The following is an 18,580-nucleotide window of genomic DNA, read 5'->3' as shown; positions in this document are numbered from 1 at the left end:
TTGGAATTCCTGGGAAAAATTCCTGGAAAAAATTGGAATTCCTGGGAAAAATTCCCACCAAAAAAAATTTGAATTTCCCGGGAAAAATTCCTGGGGAAAATTCCTGAAAAAAATTGGAATTCTCGGGAAAAATTATCGGGAAAAAAAATTGGAATTTCAGGGAAAATTTCCCGGGGAAAATTCCCGGGAAAAATTCCTGGGGAAAATTCCTGAAAAAAAATTTGGAATTTCTGGGAAAAATTCCCACCAAAAAAATTCGATTGCCGAAGAAAAATTCCCAGGAAAAATTCCTGGGGAAAATTCCTGGAAAAATAATTGGAATTCCCCGGGAGAAATTCCTGGGAAAAATTCCAGAAAAATATTGGAATTTCCTGGGAAAAACTCCTGGAAAAAAGTCCTGAAAAAAATTGGAATTCCTGGGAAAAATTCCTGGGAAAAATTCCAGAAAAAAAATTGGAATTCCCAGGAAAAATTCCCACCAAAAAAACTGAAATTCCTGGGAAAAATTCCTGAAAAAATTTTGGAATTCCAGGGAAAATTTCCGGGGAATTTTTCCCGCTCAGAGTTTGGAATTCCAGGGAAAATTTCCCGGGAATTTTTCCTGCTCAGAGTTTGGAATTCCAGGGAAAATTTCCCACCAAAAAATTGGAATTCCTGGGAAAAAGTCCTGGAAAAAAATTGGAATTCCAGGGAAAATTTCCCGGGAATTTTTCCTGCTCAGAGTTTGGAATTCCAGGGAAAAAATTCCTGCAAAAAACTTGGAATTTTTGGGAAAATTTCCCGGGAAAAATTGTTGAAAAAAATTTGGAATTCCAGGGAAAATTTCCTGGGAATTTTTCCCGCTCAGAGTTTGGAATTCCAGGGAAAAATTCCCACAAAAAAGTTGGAATTCCCGGGAAAAAATCCCGAAAAAAATTGGAATTTCAGGGAAAAATTCCAGGGAAAAATTCTTGGAAAAAATTTGGAATTCCAGGGAAAATTTCCTGGGAATTTTTCCCGCTCAGAGTTTGGAATTCCCGGGAAAATTTCCCACCAAAAAATTGGAATTCCTGGGAAAAAGTCCTGGAAAAAAATTGGAATTCCAGGGAAAATTTCCCGGGAATTTTCCTGCTCAGAGTTTGGAATTCCAGGGAAAATTTCCCGGGAATTTTTCCTGCTCAGAGTTTGGAATTCCTGGGAAAAATTCCTGCAAAAAACTTGGAATTTTTGGGAAAATTTCCCGGGAAAAATTCCTGAAAAAAAATTTGGAATTCCAGGGAAAATTTCCTGGGAATTTTTCCAGCTCAGAGTTCGGAATTCCAGGGAAATTTTCCCGGGAATTTTCCCGCTCAGAGTTTGGAATTCCCGGGAATCGCCGGCTCCGGGGGCAGCTCCCGCAGCCACTCCAGGAGGATCCCGTTCACCTCGGCCGGCCTGGGGAGAGAGAGAATTCCCGGAATTCCGGGAATTTTGGGGATTTGGGATCGGAATTCCCGGAATTCCCAGGATTTTGGGAATTCCAAGAATTTGGGATCGTAATTCCCCAGAATTCCTGGGAATTTTGGGAATTCGGGATTAGAATTCCAGGAATTCTGGGAATTTGGGATTAAAATCCCCGGAATTTGGGATCGGAATTTCCAGGAATTCCCGGAATTTGGGAATTTGGGATTGGAATTCTGGGAATTTGGGATCGGAATTCCAGGAATTCCCGGGATTTTGGGAATTCTGGGGATTTGAGTTCGGAATTCCCGGAAATTCTGGGAATTTGGGATCGGAATTCCTGGGAATTCTGGAAATTTGGGATCTGAATTCCCGAGCATTCCCAGAATTTTGGGAATTTTGGGATCGGAATTCCCAGAAATTCCGGGAATTTGGGATTAAAATTCTCAGATTTTGGGATTGGAAGTCCTGGAAATTTTGGGAATTCGGGATCGGAATTCCTGGGAATTCTGGAAATTTGGGATCCGAATTCCTGGGATTCCCAGAATTCTGGGGATTTGGGATCGGAATTCCCAGAAATTCTGGGAATTTGGGATTAAAATCCCCAGAATTTGGGATTGGAATTCCTGGGAATTTTGGGAATTTGGGCTCAGAATTCCCGAGAATTCCCAGAATTTTTGGAATTTTAGGAGTTTTGGATCCAGAATTCCCAGAAATTCCGGGAATTTGGGATTAAAATCCCCGGAATTTGGGATTGGAATTCCCGGAAATTTGGGGAATTTGGGATCGGAATTCCTGGGAATTCTGGAAATTTGGGATCCGAATTCCCGAGCATTCCCAGAATTTTGGGAATTTTGGGATCGGAATTCCCAGAAATTCCGGGAATTTGGGATTAAAATTCTCAGATTTTGGGATTGGAAGTCCTGGAAATTTTGGGAATTCGGGATTGGAATTCCTGGGAATTTTGGGAATTTGGGATCCGAGTTCCTGGGATTCCCAGAATTCTGGGAATTTGGGATCAGAATTCCCAGAAATTCTGGGAATTTGGGATTAAAATCCTCGGAATTTGGGGTTGGAATTCCCAGAATTCCCAGGATTTTGGGGAATTCGGGTTCAGAATTCCCAGGAATTCTGGGAATATGGGACTAAAATGCCCGGAATTTGGGATCAGAATTCCCGGGAATTTTGGGAATTTGGGCTCAGAATTCCCGAGAATTCCCAGAATTTTTGGAATTTTAGGAATTTTGGATCCAGAATTCCCAGGAATTTGGGATCGAAATTCCCAGAAATTCTGAAAATTTGGGATTGGAATTCCCGGAAATTCCGTGAATTTGGGATTAAAATCCCCGGAATTTGGGGTCGGAATTCCCGGGAATTTCTGGAAATTCCAAGAATTTGGGATTGGAATTTCCCAGAATTCCCGGGAATTTTGGGAATTCGAGGTTCTGAATTCCTGGGAATTCTGGGAATTCTGGATCAGAATTCCTGGGAATTTTCTGAATTTTAGGAATTTTGGACCCAGAATTCCCAGAAATTTCGGGAATTTGGAATTAAAATCCCCCAAATTTGAGATCGGAATTCCCGGAAATTTTGGGAATTTGGGATCGGAATTCCTGGGAATTCTGGAAATTTGGGATCCGAATTCTCGAGAATTCCCAGAATTTTGGGAATTTGGGATCGGAATTCCCAGAAATTCCGGGAATTTGGGATTAAAATTCTCAGATTTTGGGTTCGGAATTCCTGGAAATTTTGGGAATTCGGGATCGGAATTCCTGGGAATTCCGGAAATTTGGGATCCGAATTCCTGGGATTCCCAGAATTCTGGGAATTTGAGATCGGAATTCCCAGAAATTCTGGGAATTTGGGATTAAAATCCCCAGAATTTGGGTTTGGAATTCCCGGGAATTTTGGGAATTTGGACTCAGTTTTCCCAAGAATTCCCAGAATTTTTGGAATTTTAGGAATTTTGGATCCGGAATTCCCAGAAATTCCAGGAATTTGGGATTAAAATCCCCAGAATTTGGGATTGGAATTCCCAGAATTCCCAGGAATTGGGGATCAGAATTCTGGGATTTGGGAATTCACGGGAATTTTTGGGATCAGGAATTGTGGGATTTGGGAATTCTGGGATTTCAGGATTCTGGGATTTGGGAATTCTGGGAATTTGGGGATTTGGGAATTCTGGGATTTGGGAATTCCGGGATTGGGAATTACAGGAATCTTTGGGATTTGGGAATCTTTGGGATTAGGAACTCCGGGCTTTGGGAATTCTGGGACTCTTTGGGATTTGGGAATCTTTGGGATTTGGGAATTCTGGGATTTAGGAATTCCGGGATTGGGGAATTCTGGGATTTGGGGATTCCAGGAATTCCGGGATTTGGGAGTTCTGGGATTTGGGAATTCCCAGAATCTTTGGGATTTGGGAACTCCGGGATTTGGGAATCTTTGGGATTTGGGAATTCCGGGATTCTGGGAATTCCGGGAATCTTTGGGATTTGGGAACTCCGGGATTTGGAAATTCTGGGATTGGGAATTCTGGGATTTGGGAATTTTGGGATTTGGGAATTCTGGGATTGGGAATTCCAGGGTTGGGAATTCCAGGATTTGGGAATTCTGGGAATCTTTGGGATTTGGGAATATTTGGGATTGGGAATTTCAGGATTTGGGAATTTCAGGAATATTAGGGATTTGGGAATTCCGGGATTTGGGATTCTTTGGGATTTGGGAATCTTGGGGATTTGGGAATTCTTGGATTTGTGAATTCCAGGATTTGGGAATTCCGGGAATCTTTGGGATTTGGGAATTCTGGGATTTGGGAATTCTGGGATTTGGGAATTCTGGGAATCTTTGGGATTTGGGAATTCTGGGATTTGGGAATTCTGGGATTTGGGAATTCTGGGAATCTTTGGGATTTGGGAATTCTGGGATTTGGGAATTCTGGGACGTTTTGGGATTTGGGAATTCCGGGGTTGGGAATTCTGGGATTTGGGAATCTTTGGGCATTCCGGGATTTGGGAATTCCAGGAATTCCGGGATTGGGAATCCCCCACCTCTCCAGCTGTGTCCAGTGGCCGCAGTCCTGGAGGTGGCGCCGCTGCAGCTTCGGGATCTGCCCAGAATTCCCGGATTTTTCCCAGATCTTCCCCGTTTTTTTTCCCATTTTCCCCCCAGATTTTCCCCGAATTTTTCCCAGATTTTTCTCACATTTTCCCACTTTTTCCCCAGATATTTCCCGTTTTTTTCCCCATATTTCCCCTGTATATTCCCCATTTTTCCCCATTTTTCCCCGTATTTTCCCCATATTTCCCCCCTTTTTTCCCCGTATTTTCCCCCATATTTTCCCCATTTTTTCTCCACATTTTTCCCACATTTTCCCCATTTTCCCCGTTTTTTCCCTGTATTTCCCCATTTTTCCCTGTGTTTTCCCCTTATTTTCCCCAGTTTTTCCCCATTTTCCCCCCATATTTTCCCCATTTTCCCCCATTTTTTCCCCGTTTTTCTCCCACATTTTCCCCATTTCTCCCCAATTTTTCCCTGTATTTCCCCCATATTTTCCCCTTATTTTCCCCGTATTTTTCCCATATTTTCCCCATTTTTTCCCCATTTCCCCCCCGTATTTTTCCCATTTCCCCCCACATTTTTTGCCCTTATTTTCCCCATTTTTTCCCCTTTATTTCCCCCCTATTTCCCCCCATTTTTTCCCTTTGTTTTGCCCATTTTTCCCCATATTTTCCCCATTTTTCCCCCGTATTTCCCCCCCATATTTTCCCCATATTTTCCCCATTTCCCCCCCGTATTTTCCCCATTTTTTCTCTGTATTTTTCCCATCTTTTCCTCATTTCCCCCCCTTATTTTTCCCATTTTTCCCTGTATTTTTCCTGTATTTTCCCCATTTCCCCCCCTATTTTCCCCAACTTATTCCCATTTTTCCATATTTTTCCCATATTTCTCCCGTTTTTCCCCGTATTTTCCCCATTTTTCCCAATTTTCCATGTTTTTCCACATTTCCCCCCCTGTTTTTCCCACATTTTCCCCATTTTCCCCCACATTTTCCCCTTTTCCCCCTTTTTTCCCTGTATTTTCCCTTATTTTCCCCATATTTTCCCCATTTTGTTCCCATTTTCCCCCATATTTTCCCTGTACTTCCCCATTTTTTCTCCATTTTTCCCCATATTTTCTCCCTCTTTTCCGTATTTTCCCCCTATTTTCCCCGTTTTTTCCCCATTTTGCCCCATTTCCCCCCATTTTTTCCCGTATTCTCCCCATTTTTCCCCCATGTTTTCACCATTTTATTCCCCTTGTTTCCCATATTTCCCCCATTTTCCCCATTTTTTCCCGATTTTCCCCATATTTACCCCATTTTTCCCCGTATTTTCCCCGTATTTTTCCCTATTTATTTTCCCATATTTTTCCCATTTTCCCCATATCTTCCCCATTTTTTCCCATATTTTTCCCCATTTCCCCCCGTATTTTTTCCCTTATTTTCCCCATTTTCCCCCCGTATTTTCCCCAATTTTTCCCGATTTTCCCCATATCTTCCCCATTTTTCCCATTTTTCCCCATATTTTTCCCCGTTTTTTCCCCATTTTCCCCCATATTTCCCCCCATTTTCCCCGTATTTTCCCCATTTTTTCCCCGTATTTTTTCCCTTATTTTCCCCATTTTCCCCGTATTTTCCCCATTTTCCCCGTATTTTCCCCATTTTCCCCGTATTTTCTCCCTTATTTTCCCCCGTATTTTTCCCCCGTATTTTCCCCAATTTTTTCCCCATTTCTCCCCTGTATTTTCCACAATTTTTCCCCATTTTCCCCCATATATTCCCCACATTTTCCCCATTTTTTCTTCATTTTTGCCCCGTATTTTCCCCATTTTTTCCCCGTATTTTCCCCATTTTTGCCCCGTATTTTCCCCCCATTTTCCCCCTGTATTTTCCCCATATTTTCCCATTTTCCCCCCATATTTCCCCCGTATTTTCCCCATTTTTTCCCCATATTTTCCCCGTTTCTCCCCATTTTCCCCCGTATCCTTCCATTTTTTCCCCGTATTTTCCCCATATTTTTCCCCATTTTCCCCCAGTATTTTTCCCAATTTTTTCCCCATTTTCCCCATATTTTCCCCCAATTTTTTCCGCATTTCCCCCCATATTTTCCCTATTTTCCCCCATATTTTCCCCGATTTTTTCTGTTTTTTCCCCGATTTTTTCCCCATATTTCCCCATTTTCCCCCATATTTCCCCCATATCCCCCCCACATTTTCCCGTATTTTCCCAATTTTCCCCCATTTTCCCCATATTTTCCCCATTTTTCCCCATATTTTCCCCATTTTCCCCCATATTTCCCCCATTTTTCCCCATATTTCCCCCATATTTCCCCCATATTTCCCCCATTTTTTCCCCATATTTCCCCCATTTTTTCCCCATATTTCCCCCATATTTCCCCATTTTTTTCCCCATATTTCCCCCATATTTCCCCATTTTCCCCATATTTCCCCCATTTCCCCCCCATTTTTTCCCCAAATTTTCCCAATTTTTCCCCATTTTTTCCCCATTTTTCCCCATATTTTCCCCATTTCCCCCCATATTTCCCCATTTTTCCCCATTTTCCCCATATTTCCCCCTTTTTCCCCCCATTTTTTCCCCATATTTTCCCCATTTTTTCCCCATATTTCCCCCATATTTTCCCCGTTTTCCCCCATATTTTCCCCATTTTCCCCCATATTTCCCCCATTTTTTTCCCCATATTTCCCCCATTTTTTCCCCATATTTCCCCCATATTTCCCCATTTTCCCCATATTTCCCCCATTTCCCCCCCATTTTTTCCCCATATTTTCCCAATTTTTCCCCATTTTTCCCCATATTTTCCCCATTTCCCCCCATATTTCCCCCATTTTTCCCCATATTTCCACCATTTTTTCCCCATATTTCCCCCTTTTTCCCCCCATTTTTTCCCCATATTTTCCCCATTTTTCCCCGTTTTTCCCCCCGTATTTTCCCCCCATTTTTCCCCACTTTTCCCATTTTTCCCGTTTTTTTCCCGGTGTTTTCCCCCCTCACCCATCTCTCCATGCCGCTGCTGAGGTGGGGCCGCAGCACCGGATCCTTCCCGGCCGTCACCAGCAGCGCCGGGATCGGGATCTGCCCGGCGGCAACGGCGGAATGGGGGATCCAGCCGGGATCCGGCCGGGATCCACTCGGGATTTGGGGGATCGGGGGGGGGGGGGGGGTTTGGGGGGATCCCCAGGGGATTTGGGGGATCTGGAGGGGATCCAGAGGGACCGAGTGGGATTTGGGGGATCCACTGGGATCGGGATTGGGATCAGGATTGGGATCGGGATTGGGATCAGGATCACGATGGGGATTGGGACTGGGACTGGGATCAGGATCGGGATCAGGATTGGGATCGGGATTGGGATCAGAATCACAATGGGGATTGGGACTGGGACTGGGATCAGGATCGGGATCAGGATTGGGATCAGGATTGGGATCAGAATCACGATGGGGATTGGGACTGGGACTGGGATCAGGATCGGGATCAGGATTGGGATCGGGACTGGGATCAGGATCACAATGGGGATTGGGACTGGGACTGGGATCAGGATCAGGATTGGGATCAGGATTGGGATCAGGATCACAATGGGGATTGGGATTGGGACTGGGATCAGGATCGGGATCAGGATTGGGATCAGGATTGGGATCAGGATCACGATGGGGATTGGGACTGGGACTGGGATCAGGATCGGGATCAGGATCTCTCTGAGAGCCCTTTGGGATCGGGTCAGGATCTCTTTGGGACCTGTTTGGAATTGGTTCAGGATTTCCCTGGGATCTCTCTGTGATATCTCTGGGATCTCTTTGGGATCGTGTCAGGATCCCTTTGGGATCTCCTTGGAATCGGTTCAGGATCTCTCTGGGCTCTCTCAGGGATCTCTCAGTGATCTCTTTGGAATTTGTTCAGGATTTCTCCGGGCTCTCTCTGGGATCTCTCAGGGATATTTCCGGGGTGGGTTTGGGATCTCTCTGGGCTCTCTCTGGGATCTCTCTGGGATCTCTTTGGGGCCAGTTCGGGATTTCCCCGGGCTCTCTCTGGGATCTCTCTGGGATCTCTTCGGGGCCAGTTCAGGATTTCTCCAGGATCTCTCTGGGATCTCTCAGGGATATTTCCGGGGTGGGTTTGGGATCTCTCTGGGCTCTCTCTGGGCTCTCTCTGGGCTCTCTCTGGGATCTCTCCGGGATCTCTCAGGGATCTCTTTGGGGCCAGTTCGGGATTTCTCCGGGCTCTCTCTGGGCTCTCTCTGGGCTCTCTCTGGGATCTCTCAGGGATCTCTCAGGGATCTCTCTGGGATCTCTCCGGGATATCTCCGGGCTCTCTCTGGGCTCTCTCTGGGCTCTCTCCGGGATCTCTCCGGGGTGGGTTTGGGATCTCCCGGGGATCCCTGTGGCCGCTCACCGTCCTGCCCCGGGCGCGCAGGGCCCAGCTCCAGTTCTCCCTCACGTTCCGGTACCAGTTCAGGGGGCCCCTGGGACGGGGGGGGAAAAAAAAAAAAACCCGGAACGTTCCGGCGGCGATCCTGCGGTGGGGGGGATGGGGAGGATCCCGGGGCGGGATCGAGTGGATCCCGGGATCTCACCTGAAGCCGGACTTGCGGAACTGCTGGATGTAATACTGCAGCTGGGCCGGGGGCAGCAGGCGGCTGCCGGGCGGATCCTCCGGGAATCCCACCAGGAGCCCCCCTGCGGAAAAGAGGGATCCGCTCGGGATCGGCCGCCGGATCCACCCCACCCCACCCCAACCTCGGGATCGGCCCCCAGATCCGGCGGGATCGAGCCCAGATCCGGCGGGATTCCACGACTCCCTCGGGGCGTCACTCGTGGCATTCCCCCAGATCCCTCGGGATCTCCCCCAGATCCCTCAGGATCCCCCCAAGATCCCTCGGGACTTCTCTCTTGGCATTCCCCAAATCCTGAGGGATCCCTCCTCTAGATCCCCTCTCAGCATTCAAAAAATCCCTTGGGATCTCCCCCAGATCCCTCAGGATCCCCCCTCAGCATTCCCTGAAATCCCTCGGGATCCCCCTCTCGATCCCTTGGGATCCTCCCGCTGAGCTGCAATCAGAAAATCCTCGGGATCCCCCAAATCCCACCGGATCCCTCATTCCCAGAGGATCCCTCGTTCCCGGGGCATCCTGGATCCCTCGGGATCCCCTCTCAGCATTCCCCAAATTCCCTCGGGATCTCCCCCAGATCCCTCCAGATCCCCCCTCAGCATCCCCCAAATCCCTTGGGATCTCCCCACACCTCTCGGGATCCCCCCATTGCATTCCCCAAAATCCCTCGGGATTCCCCCCAGATCCCTCGGGATCCTCCTGCTGAATTCCCTTCATAAAACCTTTGGGATCCCCCAAATCCCACCGGATCCCTCGTTCCCCATGGATCCCCCCATTCCCGGGGCATCCTGGATCCCTCGGGATCCCCTCTCAGCATTCCAAAATTCCCTCGGGATCTCCCCAAGATCCCTCCAGACCCCCCCTCAGCATCCCCCAAATCCCTTGGGACCCCCCCCCCAGATCCCTCGGGATCCCCTCTCAGCATTCCCTGAAATCTGTTGGGATTCCCGCCAGATCCCGTGGGATCCCCCCACTGAATTCTGTTCAGAAAATCTTTGGGATCCCCCAAATGCCACCGGATCCCTCATTCCCAGAGGATCCCTCGTTCCCGGGGCATCCTGGATCCCTCGGGATCCCCTCTCAGCATTCCCCAAATTCCCTCGGGATCTCCCCCAGATCCCTCCAGATCCCCTCTCAGGATCCCCAAAATCCCTCGGGATCCCCTCTCAGCATTCAAAAAATCCCTCCGGATCTCCCCAGATTCCTACAGATCCCCTCTCAGCATTCCCTGAAATCCCTCAGGATCCCCGCCAGATCCCTCGGGATCCTCCTGCTGAATTCAGTTCAGAAACTCTTCTGGATCCTCAAAATCCCACCGGATCCCCCAAATCCCACCGGATCCCTCATTTCCCGTGGATCCTCCCATTCCCGGGGCATCCTGGATCCCTCGGGATCCCCCCTCAGCATTCCCAAAATACCTCGTGATCTCCCCAGATCCCTTGGGACCCCCCCCCATAGAATTCCCGTCAGAAACTGTTTGGGATCTCCCAAAATCCCAGGGGAATCCCCAAATCCCACTGATCCCCTAAACCCCAGTGGATTTAGGATCCATTCCCAGGAGATCCCCACGTTCCCAGAACTGCCCCAAATCCCAGGGGATCCCCCAGCTCCCAGAGGATCCCACATTCCCACGGGATCCCCGAAACCCCAGGGGATTTAGGATCCATTCCCAGGGGATCCCCCATGCCCAGGGGATCCCACATTCCCAAAATCCCGCAGGATCCCCCAAATCCTGTGGGATCCCACATTCCCAGGACCCCCCAAATCCCACAGGACCCTCCCCAGATCCCAGGGGATCCCCCATTCCCAGGGGACCCCCCCCACCCCACCCCCAGGGGATCCCCCGGATCCCGAGGGATCCCCGGCTCCCGGGTTCCCGACCTCTCTCGCGGACGCGGTGGAAGTCGAGGCTGAGGGGGAGCCGATCCTGCGGGATCAGGGGATCAGGGGCGGATCCGCAGGGATCCCAAATTCCCGGGGATTCCCCCACCCCGAGGGTGCATCCCGACCCCGACCCCAAGCCCGATCCCAAGCCCGATCCCGATCCCAATCCCAATGCCGACCCCGACCCAATCCTGACCCCAATGCTGATCCTGATCCCAATCCCGATCCCAATCCCGATCCCAATCCCAATCCCGATCCCGATCCCGATCCCAATCCCAATCCTGATTCTGATCCCGATCCCAATCCCAATCCTGATTCTGATCCCGATCCCGATCCTGATCCCAATCCCAATCCCAATCCCCATCCCGATCCCAATCCCGATCCCAATCCTGATCCCGATCCCAATCCCGATCCCAATCCTGATCCAAATCCCAATCCCGATCCCGATCCCAATCCTGATTCTGATCCCGATCCCAATCCCAATCCCAATCCTGATCCCAATCCCAATCCCGATCCCGATCCCAATCCTGATCCCGATCCCAATCCCGATCCCAATCCTGATCCAAATCCCAATCCTGATCCCGATCCTGATCCCAATCCTGATCCCGATCCCAATCCTGATCCCGTTCCCAATCCCGATCCCGATCCTGACCTTGATCCCAATCTTGATCCCAACCCTTATCCCAATCCCAATCCTGATCCCATTCCCAATCCCAATCCTGATCCTGATCCTGATCCTGACCTCAACCCCAACCCCATTCCCAATCCCAAACCCAATCCTGACCCCAATGCTGATCCTGATCCCAATCCCAATCGCGACCCTGACCCCGAATCTGATCTCGAATCCCGATCCCGATTTCATCCCAATCCCAAATCCCAGTCCCAATCCCAACCCCAATCCCATTCCTGACGCCAGTCCCAGTCCTGCCCCCAATCCCATTCCTGATCCCGATCCCAATCCCATCCCAATCTCATCCCAATCTCGATCCTGATCCTGATCCCGATCCCGACCCTGACCCCAATCCCAAATCCCAACCCAAGTCCATCCCAATCCTGATCCCAAATCCCAATCCCAAATCCCGATCCCGTTCCCAAATACCAAACCCATCCCGATCCCAATCCCAATCCCAACCCCAATCCCAATCCCAATACCGATCTCGATCCTGACCCCAATCCCGTTTGCAATCCCAAATCTTGACCCCAAATCCCAAATCCCAATCCCAAATCCCGATCCCAAATCCCAATCCCAACCCCAAATCCCAATCCCAACCCCAAATCCCAAATCCCAATCCCAACCCCAAATCCCAATCCCAAATCCCAATCCCAAATCCCGATCCCAAACCCCCAACCCCAATCCCAATCCCATATCCCAATCCCAAATCCTGATCCCAAATCCCAAATCCCAAATATCAAATCCCAAATCCCAATCCCAAATCCCAAATCCTAAATCCCAAATCCCAATCCCAAATCCCGATCCCAAATCCCAAATCCCAATCCCAAATCCCAATCCCAATCCCAATCCCGAATCCCAAATCCCAATCCCAAATCCCAAATCCCAATCCCAATCCCAATCCCAAATCCCAATCCCAAATCCCAATCCCAATCCCAAAGCCCAATCCCGATCCCAAATCCCTATCCCAAATCCCAACCCCAAATCCCAATGCCGATCCCAAATCCCAGATCCGGCTCCGCGCTCACGGCGGGGTCCGAGGCTCGGATCAGGATCTTCAGGGTCCTCCCGATGTCCTTCTCCAGCTCCGCCTCCGCCACGCCCTGGGACAGCCGGGAAATCCCGAAAATCAGCGGGAAAATCCCAAAAACAGCCGGGAAATCCCAATAAACAGCCGGGAAATCCCAAAAACAGCCGGGAAATCCCAAAAATCAGCGGGAAAATCCCTAAAACAGCCGGGAAATCCCGAAAATCAGCAGGAAAATCCCAAAAACAGCCGGGAAATCCCGAAAAACAGCCGGGAAATCCCAAAAATCAGCCGGGAAATCCCGAAAAACAGCGGGAAAATCCCCAAAAAGAGCGGGGAAATCCCAAAAACAGCCAGAAAATCCCAAAAATCAGCCGGGAAATCCCAAAAATCAGCCGGGAAATCCCAAAAATCAGCCGGAAAATCCCAAAAGTTTGGGATTTTGGGGATTTTTGGGATTTGGGGCTTTTGGATTTTTCGGGTTTGGGATTTTGGGGTTTGGGATTCTTGGGGTTTTGGGATTTTGGATTTTTGGGGTTTGGGATTTTGGGGATTTTCGGGATTTTTGGGGTTTGGGATTTTGGGGATTTTTGGGATTTGGGATCTCTTGGATTTGGGATTTAGGGGATTTTTAGTGATTTGGGATTTTTAGAGATTTGGGATTTGGGGGGTTTGGAATCTCTGGGATTTGGGATTTGGGGGATTTTTGGGATTTGGGGGATTTTCGGAATTTGCGATTGTTTGGGATTTGGGGTTTTGGGGGGGGTGTTGGGATTTAGGGGATTTTTGGGATCTGATCCCAAAAAACAGCCGGGAAATCCCAAAAATACCAAGGGGAAATCCCAGAAACACCGAGGGAAAATCCCAAAAAACAGCCGGGAAATCCCAAAAACAGCCGGGAAATCCCAAAAAACAGCGGGAAAATCCCAAAAATCAGCCGGGAAATCCCAAAAATCAGCCGGGAAATCCCGAAAATCAGCCGGGAAATCCCAAAAATCAGCGGGAAATCCCAAAAATCAGCCGGGAAATCCCGAAAATCAGCCGGGAAATCCCAAAAATCAGCCGGGAAATCCCAAAAACAGCCGGGAAATCCCAAAAAACAGACGGGAAATCCCAAAAATCAGCCGGGAAATCCCAAAAACAGCCGGGAAATCCCAAAAAACAGACGGGAAATCCCAAAAACAGCCGGGAAATCCCGAAAATCAGCCGGGAAATCCCAAAAACAGCCGGGAAATCCCAAAAACAGCCGGGAAATCCCAAAAATCAGCCGGGAAATCCCGAAAATCAGCGGGAAAACCCCAAAAAACAGCCGCGAAATCCCAAAAAACAGCCGGGAAATCCCAAAAATCAGCGGGAAAATCCCAAAAATCAGCCGGGAAATCCCAAAAATCAGCGGGAAATCCCAAAAATCAGCCGGGAAATGCCGAAAATCAGCGGGAAAATCCCAAAAATCAGCGGGGAAATCCCGAAAACAGCCGGGAAATCCCAAAAAAACAGCGGGAAATCCCAAAAAACAGCCGGGAAATCCCGAAAATCAGCCGGGAAATCCCAAAAATCAGCCGGGAAATCCCAAAAATCAGCGGGAAAATCCCAAAAATCAGCGGGAAAATCCCAAAAATCAGCCGGGAAATCCCAAAAACAGCCGGGAAATCCCAAAAATCAGCCGGGAAATCCCGAAAATCAGCCAGGAAATCCCAAAAAACAGCCGGGAAATCCCAAAAACAGCCGGGAAATCCCAAAAACAGCCGGGAAATCCCAAAAAACAGCCGGGAAATCCCGAAAATCAGCGGGAAAAATCCCAAAAATCAGCCGGGAAATCCCAAAAATCAGCGGGAAAATCCCAAAAATCAGCGGGAAAATCCCAAAAATCAGCCGGAAAATCCCAAAAATCAGCCGGGAAATCCCAAAAATCAGCGGGAAAATCCCAAAAACAGCCGGGAAATCCCAAAAATCAGCCGGGAAATCCCAAAAAACAGCCAGGAAATCCCAAAAAACAGCCGGGAAATCCCGAAAATCAGCCGGGAAATCCCAAAAATCAGCGGGAAATCCCAAAAAACAGCCGGGAAATCCCGAAAATCAGCCGGGAAATCCCAAAAATCAGCCGGGAAATCCCAAAAATCAGCGGGAAAATCCCAAAAATCAGCGGGAAAATCCCAAAAATCAGCCGGAAAATCCCAAAAATCAGCCGGGAAATCCCAAAAATCAGCCGGGAAATCCCGAAAATCAGCGGGAAAAATCCCAAAAATCAGCCGGGAAATCCCAAAAATCAGCGGGAAAATCCCAAAAACAGCCGGGAAATCCCAAAAATCAGCCGGGAAATCCCGAAAATCAGCGGGAAAAATCCCAAAAATCAGCCGGGAAATCCCAAAAATCAGCCGGAAAATCCCAAAAATCAGCCGGGAAATCCCAAAAATCAGCCGGGAAATCCCAAAAACAGCCGGGAAATCCCAAAAATCAGCAGGAAAATCCCAAAAAACAGCCGGGAAATCCCAAAAATCAGCGGGAAAATCCCAAAAACAGCCGGGAAATCCCAAAAATCAGCCGGGAAATCCCAAAAAACAGCCAGGAAATCCCAAAAAACAGCCGGGAAATCCCAAAAACAGCCGGGAAATCCCAAAAATCAGCCGGGAAATCCCAAAAAACAGCCAGGAAATCCCAAAAAACAGCCGGGAAATCCCAAAAACAGCCGGGAAATCCCAAAAACAGCCGGGAAATCCCAAAAATCAGCCAGGAAATCCCAAAAATCAGCGGGAAAATCCCAAAAAACAGCCGGGAAATCCCAAAAATCAGCGGGAAATCCCAAAAGTTTGGGATTTTGGGGATTTTTGGGATTTGGGGCTTTTGGATTTTTTGGGTTTGGGATTTTGGGGTTTGGGATTTGGGAGTTTTGGGATTTGGGATTTTTGGGGTTTGGGATTTGGGATTTTTGGGATTTGGGATTTTGGGGATTTTTGGGATTTGGGATCTCTTGGATTTGGGATTTAGGGGATTTTTAGAGATTTGGGATTTTTGGGGGTTGGGGATTTTGGGGATTTGGGATTTTGGGGTTTTTTTTTTGGTATTTTGGGGTTTTTTGGGATTTAGGGGACTTTTGGGATTTGGGATTTCTGGGATTTAGGGGATTTTGGGATTTGCGATTGTTTGGGATTTGGGATTTTGGGGTTTTTGGGGATTTTTGGGGGGGATTTAGGGGATTTTTGGGATCTGATCCCAAAAAACAGCGGGAAAATCCCCAAACCAGCGGGAAATCCCAAAAGTTTGGGATTTTTGGGATTTGGGATTTTGGGTATTTGTGATTTTTGGCATTTTTGGGATTTTTAGGGTTTGGGATTTGGGATTTTTGGGAATTTGAGATTTTTGGGATTTTTGGGATTTGGGATTTTTGGGGTTTGGGATCTTTTGGGGTTTTTGGGATTTTTGGGTTTTGGTGTTTGGAGTTTGGGTCTCGGGATTTGGGATTTTTTTGGGATTTGGGTGATTCTGTTGCATTTGGGATTTTTGGGAATCAGGATTTGGGATTTTCGGAATGTTTTGGGGGTTTTTGGGATTTTTTGGGGGTTTTTGAGTTTTGGGGGATTTGGGATTTTGGGGGTTTGGGATTTTTGGGATTTGGGATTTTTGGGGTTTGGGATTCAGGATTTGGGGTTTTGGGGACTCAGGATTTGGGGTTTTGGGGATATTTTGGGATTTTTGGGGGATTTTTGGGCTTTTTTTGGGATATTTCTGGGATATTTTCCTGGATGTTTTTGGGATCTTTCTGGTGTTATTTTGGGATATTTTTGGGATATTTTTGGGATATTTCTGGTGTTATTTTGGGATATTTTTGGGATATTTTCGGGTGTTATTTTGGGATATTTTTGGGATATTTTTGGGATATTTTCGGGTGTTATTTTGGGATATTTTTGGGATATTTTCGGGATATTTTCGGGTGTTATTTTGGGATATTTTTGGGATATTTTCGGGATATTTTCGGGTGTTATTTTGGGATATTTTTGGGACATTTCTGGTGTTATTTTGGGATATTTTTGGGATATTTTTGGGACATTTCTGGTGTTATTTTGGGATTTTTTGGGATATTTTTGGGATATTTTCGGGTGTTATTTTGGGGTATTTTTGGGATATTTTTGGGACATTTTTCCAAGTGTTTTCGGGATTTTTCCAGGATGTTTTTCCAGGTGTTTTCGGGTGTTTTTGGGATATTTTCGGGATTTTTCCAGGATATTTTTGGGGATACTTTGCGATATTTTTGGGACATTTTTACCCAGTGTTTATGGGATTTTTCCAGGATATTTTTTGGGATATTTTGGGACATTTTTTCCAGGATTTTTCTGGGATGTTTCCAGGATTTCCTGGGATATTTCTGGGATATTTTTGGGATTTTTCCGGCGTTATTTTGGGAATTTTCCGGGATGTTTTTCTGGGTGGTTTTGGGATATTTCTGGGATGTTTTTGGGATTTTTCCGGGATTTTCTGGGATTTTTCCAGGATATTATTGAGATATTCTTGGGATATCTCTGGGATATTTTTGGGATTTTCCGGGATATTTCCAGGATAATTTTGGGATATTTTAGGTGTTCTTTTGGGACATTTCCCCGGGATTTTCCCAGGATTTTCCGAGATTTTCCCAGGATTTTTCTGGGATATTTTTGGGACATTTTCCCGGGATTTTCCCAGGATTTTCTCAGGGTTTTCCGGGATTTCTGGGACATTTTTCCGGGATATTTTTGGGATATTTTGGGTGTTATTTTGGGATTTTTCCAGGACATTTTTGGGATGTTTCCGGGATTTTCCCAGGATTTTCCCGAGATTATCCCAGGATTTTCCCGGGATGTTTCCAGAATGTTTCCGGGATATTTTTTGGGACATTTTCCCGGGATTTTCCCGGGATTTTCTGGGATATTTTTGGGACATTTTCCCAGGTTTTTCCCGAGATTTTCCTGGGATGCTTCCGGGATTTACCCAAGATATTTTTGGGACATTTTCCCGAGATTTTCCCGGGATTTTTCCAGGATTTTCCCGGGATGTTCCCGAGATTTTCCCAGGATTTTCCCGGGATGTTCCCGGGATTTTTCCAAGTGTTTTTGGGACATTTTCCCGGGATTTTCCGGTATGGTTTTGGGACGTTTTTCCAGGACTTTCCCGGGATTTTCCTGGGATGTTTCTGGGATTTTCCCAGGATTTTCCCGGGTTTTTTCCGGGATATTTTTGGGACATTTTCCCGGGATGTTCCCTGGATTTTCCCGGGATTTTTCTGGGATATTTCTGGGACATTTTCCCGAGATTTTCCCGGGATCTTCCCAGGATTTACCCGGGATTTTCCCGGGATTTCCCAAGAAGATTCTGGGATGTTTTTGGGACATTTCCCCAGGATTTTCCGGAATTTTTCCATGATTTTCCCAGGATTTTCTGGGATTTTTCCGTGATTTTCCCGGGATTTTCCCAGGATTTTCTCAGGGTTTTCCGGGATTTCTGGGACATTTTTCCGGGATATTTTTGGGATATTTTGGGTGTTATTTTGGGATTTTTCCAGGACATTTTTGGGATGTTTCCGGGATTTTCCCAGGATTTTCCCGAGATTATCCCAGGATTTTCCCGGGATGTTTCCAGAATGTTTCCGGGATATTTTTTGGGACATTTTCCCGGGATTTTCCCGGGATTTTCTGGGATATTTTTGGGACATTTTCCCAGGTTTTTCCCGAGATTTTCCTGGGATGTTTCTGGGATTTACCCAAGATATTTTTGGGACATTTTCCCGTGATTTTCCCGGGATTTTTCCAGGATTTTCCCGGGGATATTTTTGGGACATTTCCCTGTTTTTTCCCCGTTTTTCCCTGGTTTTCCCCCATTTTTTCCCCGTTTTTCTCCATTTTTTTCCCGTTTCCCCCCGTCTTCCCCATTTTTCCCCATTTTTCCCCGTT

General features: G+C 47.3%; 2 protein-coding genes across 2 annotated transcripts in view; one reads left to right on the top strand and one right to left on the bottom strand.

Annotated features, from left to right (window-relative positions):
• Positions 1-213, top strand: part of EFR3B (EFR3 homolog B) — a 13,007-nt gene extending 12,794 nt beyond the window's left edge. The window contains exon 9 of the mRNA XM_053937553.1: positions 161-213. Coding sequence (XP_053793528.1) covers positions 161-213 — 53 coding nt within the window. The remainder of the gene's footprint in view (positions 1-160) is intronic.
• A 246-nt stretch (positions 214-459) lies between these two features.
• EPHX2 (epoxide hydrolase 2) overlaps positions 460-18,580 on the bottom strand; it is a 54,678-nt gene continuing 36,557 nt past the window's right edge. Inside the window, exons 13-19 of the mRNA XM_053937419.1 lie at positions 12,664-12,738; positions 10,963-11,008; positions 9,046-9,148; positions 8,865-8,934; positions 7,472-7,552; positions 4,470-4,528; positions 460-1,413 (exon numbers count right to left, since the gene is read on the bottom strand). Coding sequence (XP_053793394.1) covers positions 1,329-1,413; positions 4,470-4,528; positions 7,472-7,552; positions 8,865-8,934; positions 9,046-9,148; positions 10,963-11,008; positions 12,664-12,738 — 519 coding nt within the window. The 3' untranslated portion in view covers positions 460-1,328. The remainder of the gene's footprint in view (positions 1,414-4,469; positions 4,529-7,471; positions 7,553-8,864; positions 8,935-9,045; positions 9,149-10,962; positions 11,009-12,663; positions 12,739-18,580) is intronic.

This window comes from Vidua chalybeata, chromosome 3 (assembly GCF_026979565.1).
Source record: "Vidua chalybeata isolate OUT-0048 chromosome 3, bVidCha1 merged haplotype, whole genome shotgun sequence".
Taxonomy (NCBI): Eukaryota; Metazoa; Chordata; class Aves; order Passeriformes; family Viduidae; genus Vidua; species Vidua chalybeata.
This window is presented reverse-complemented; position numbering and strand designations above follow the sequence as displayed.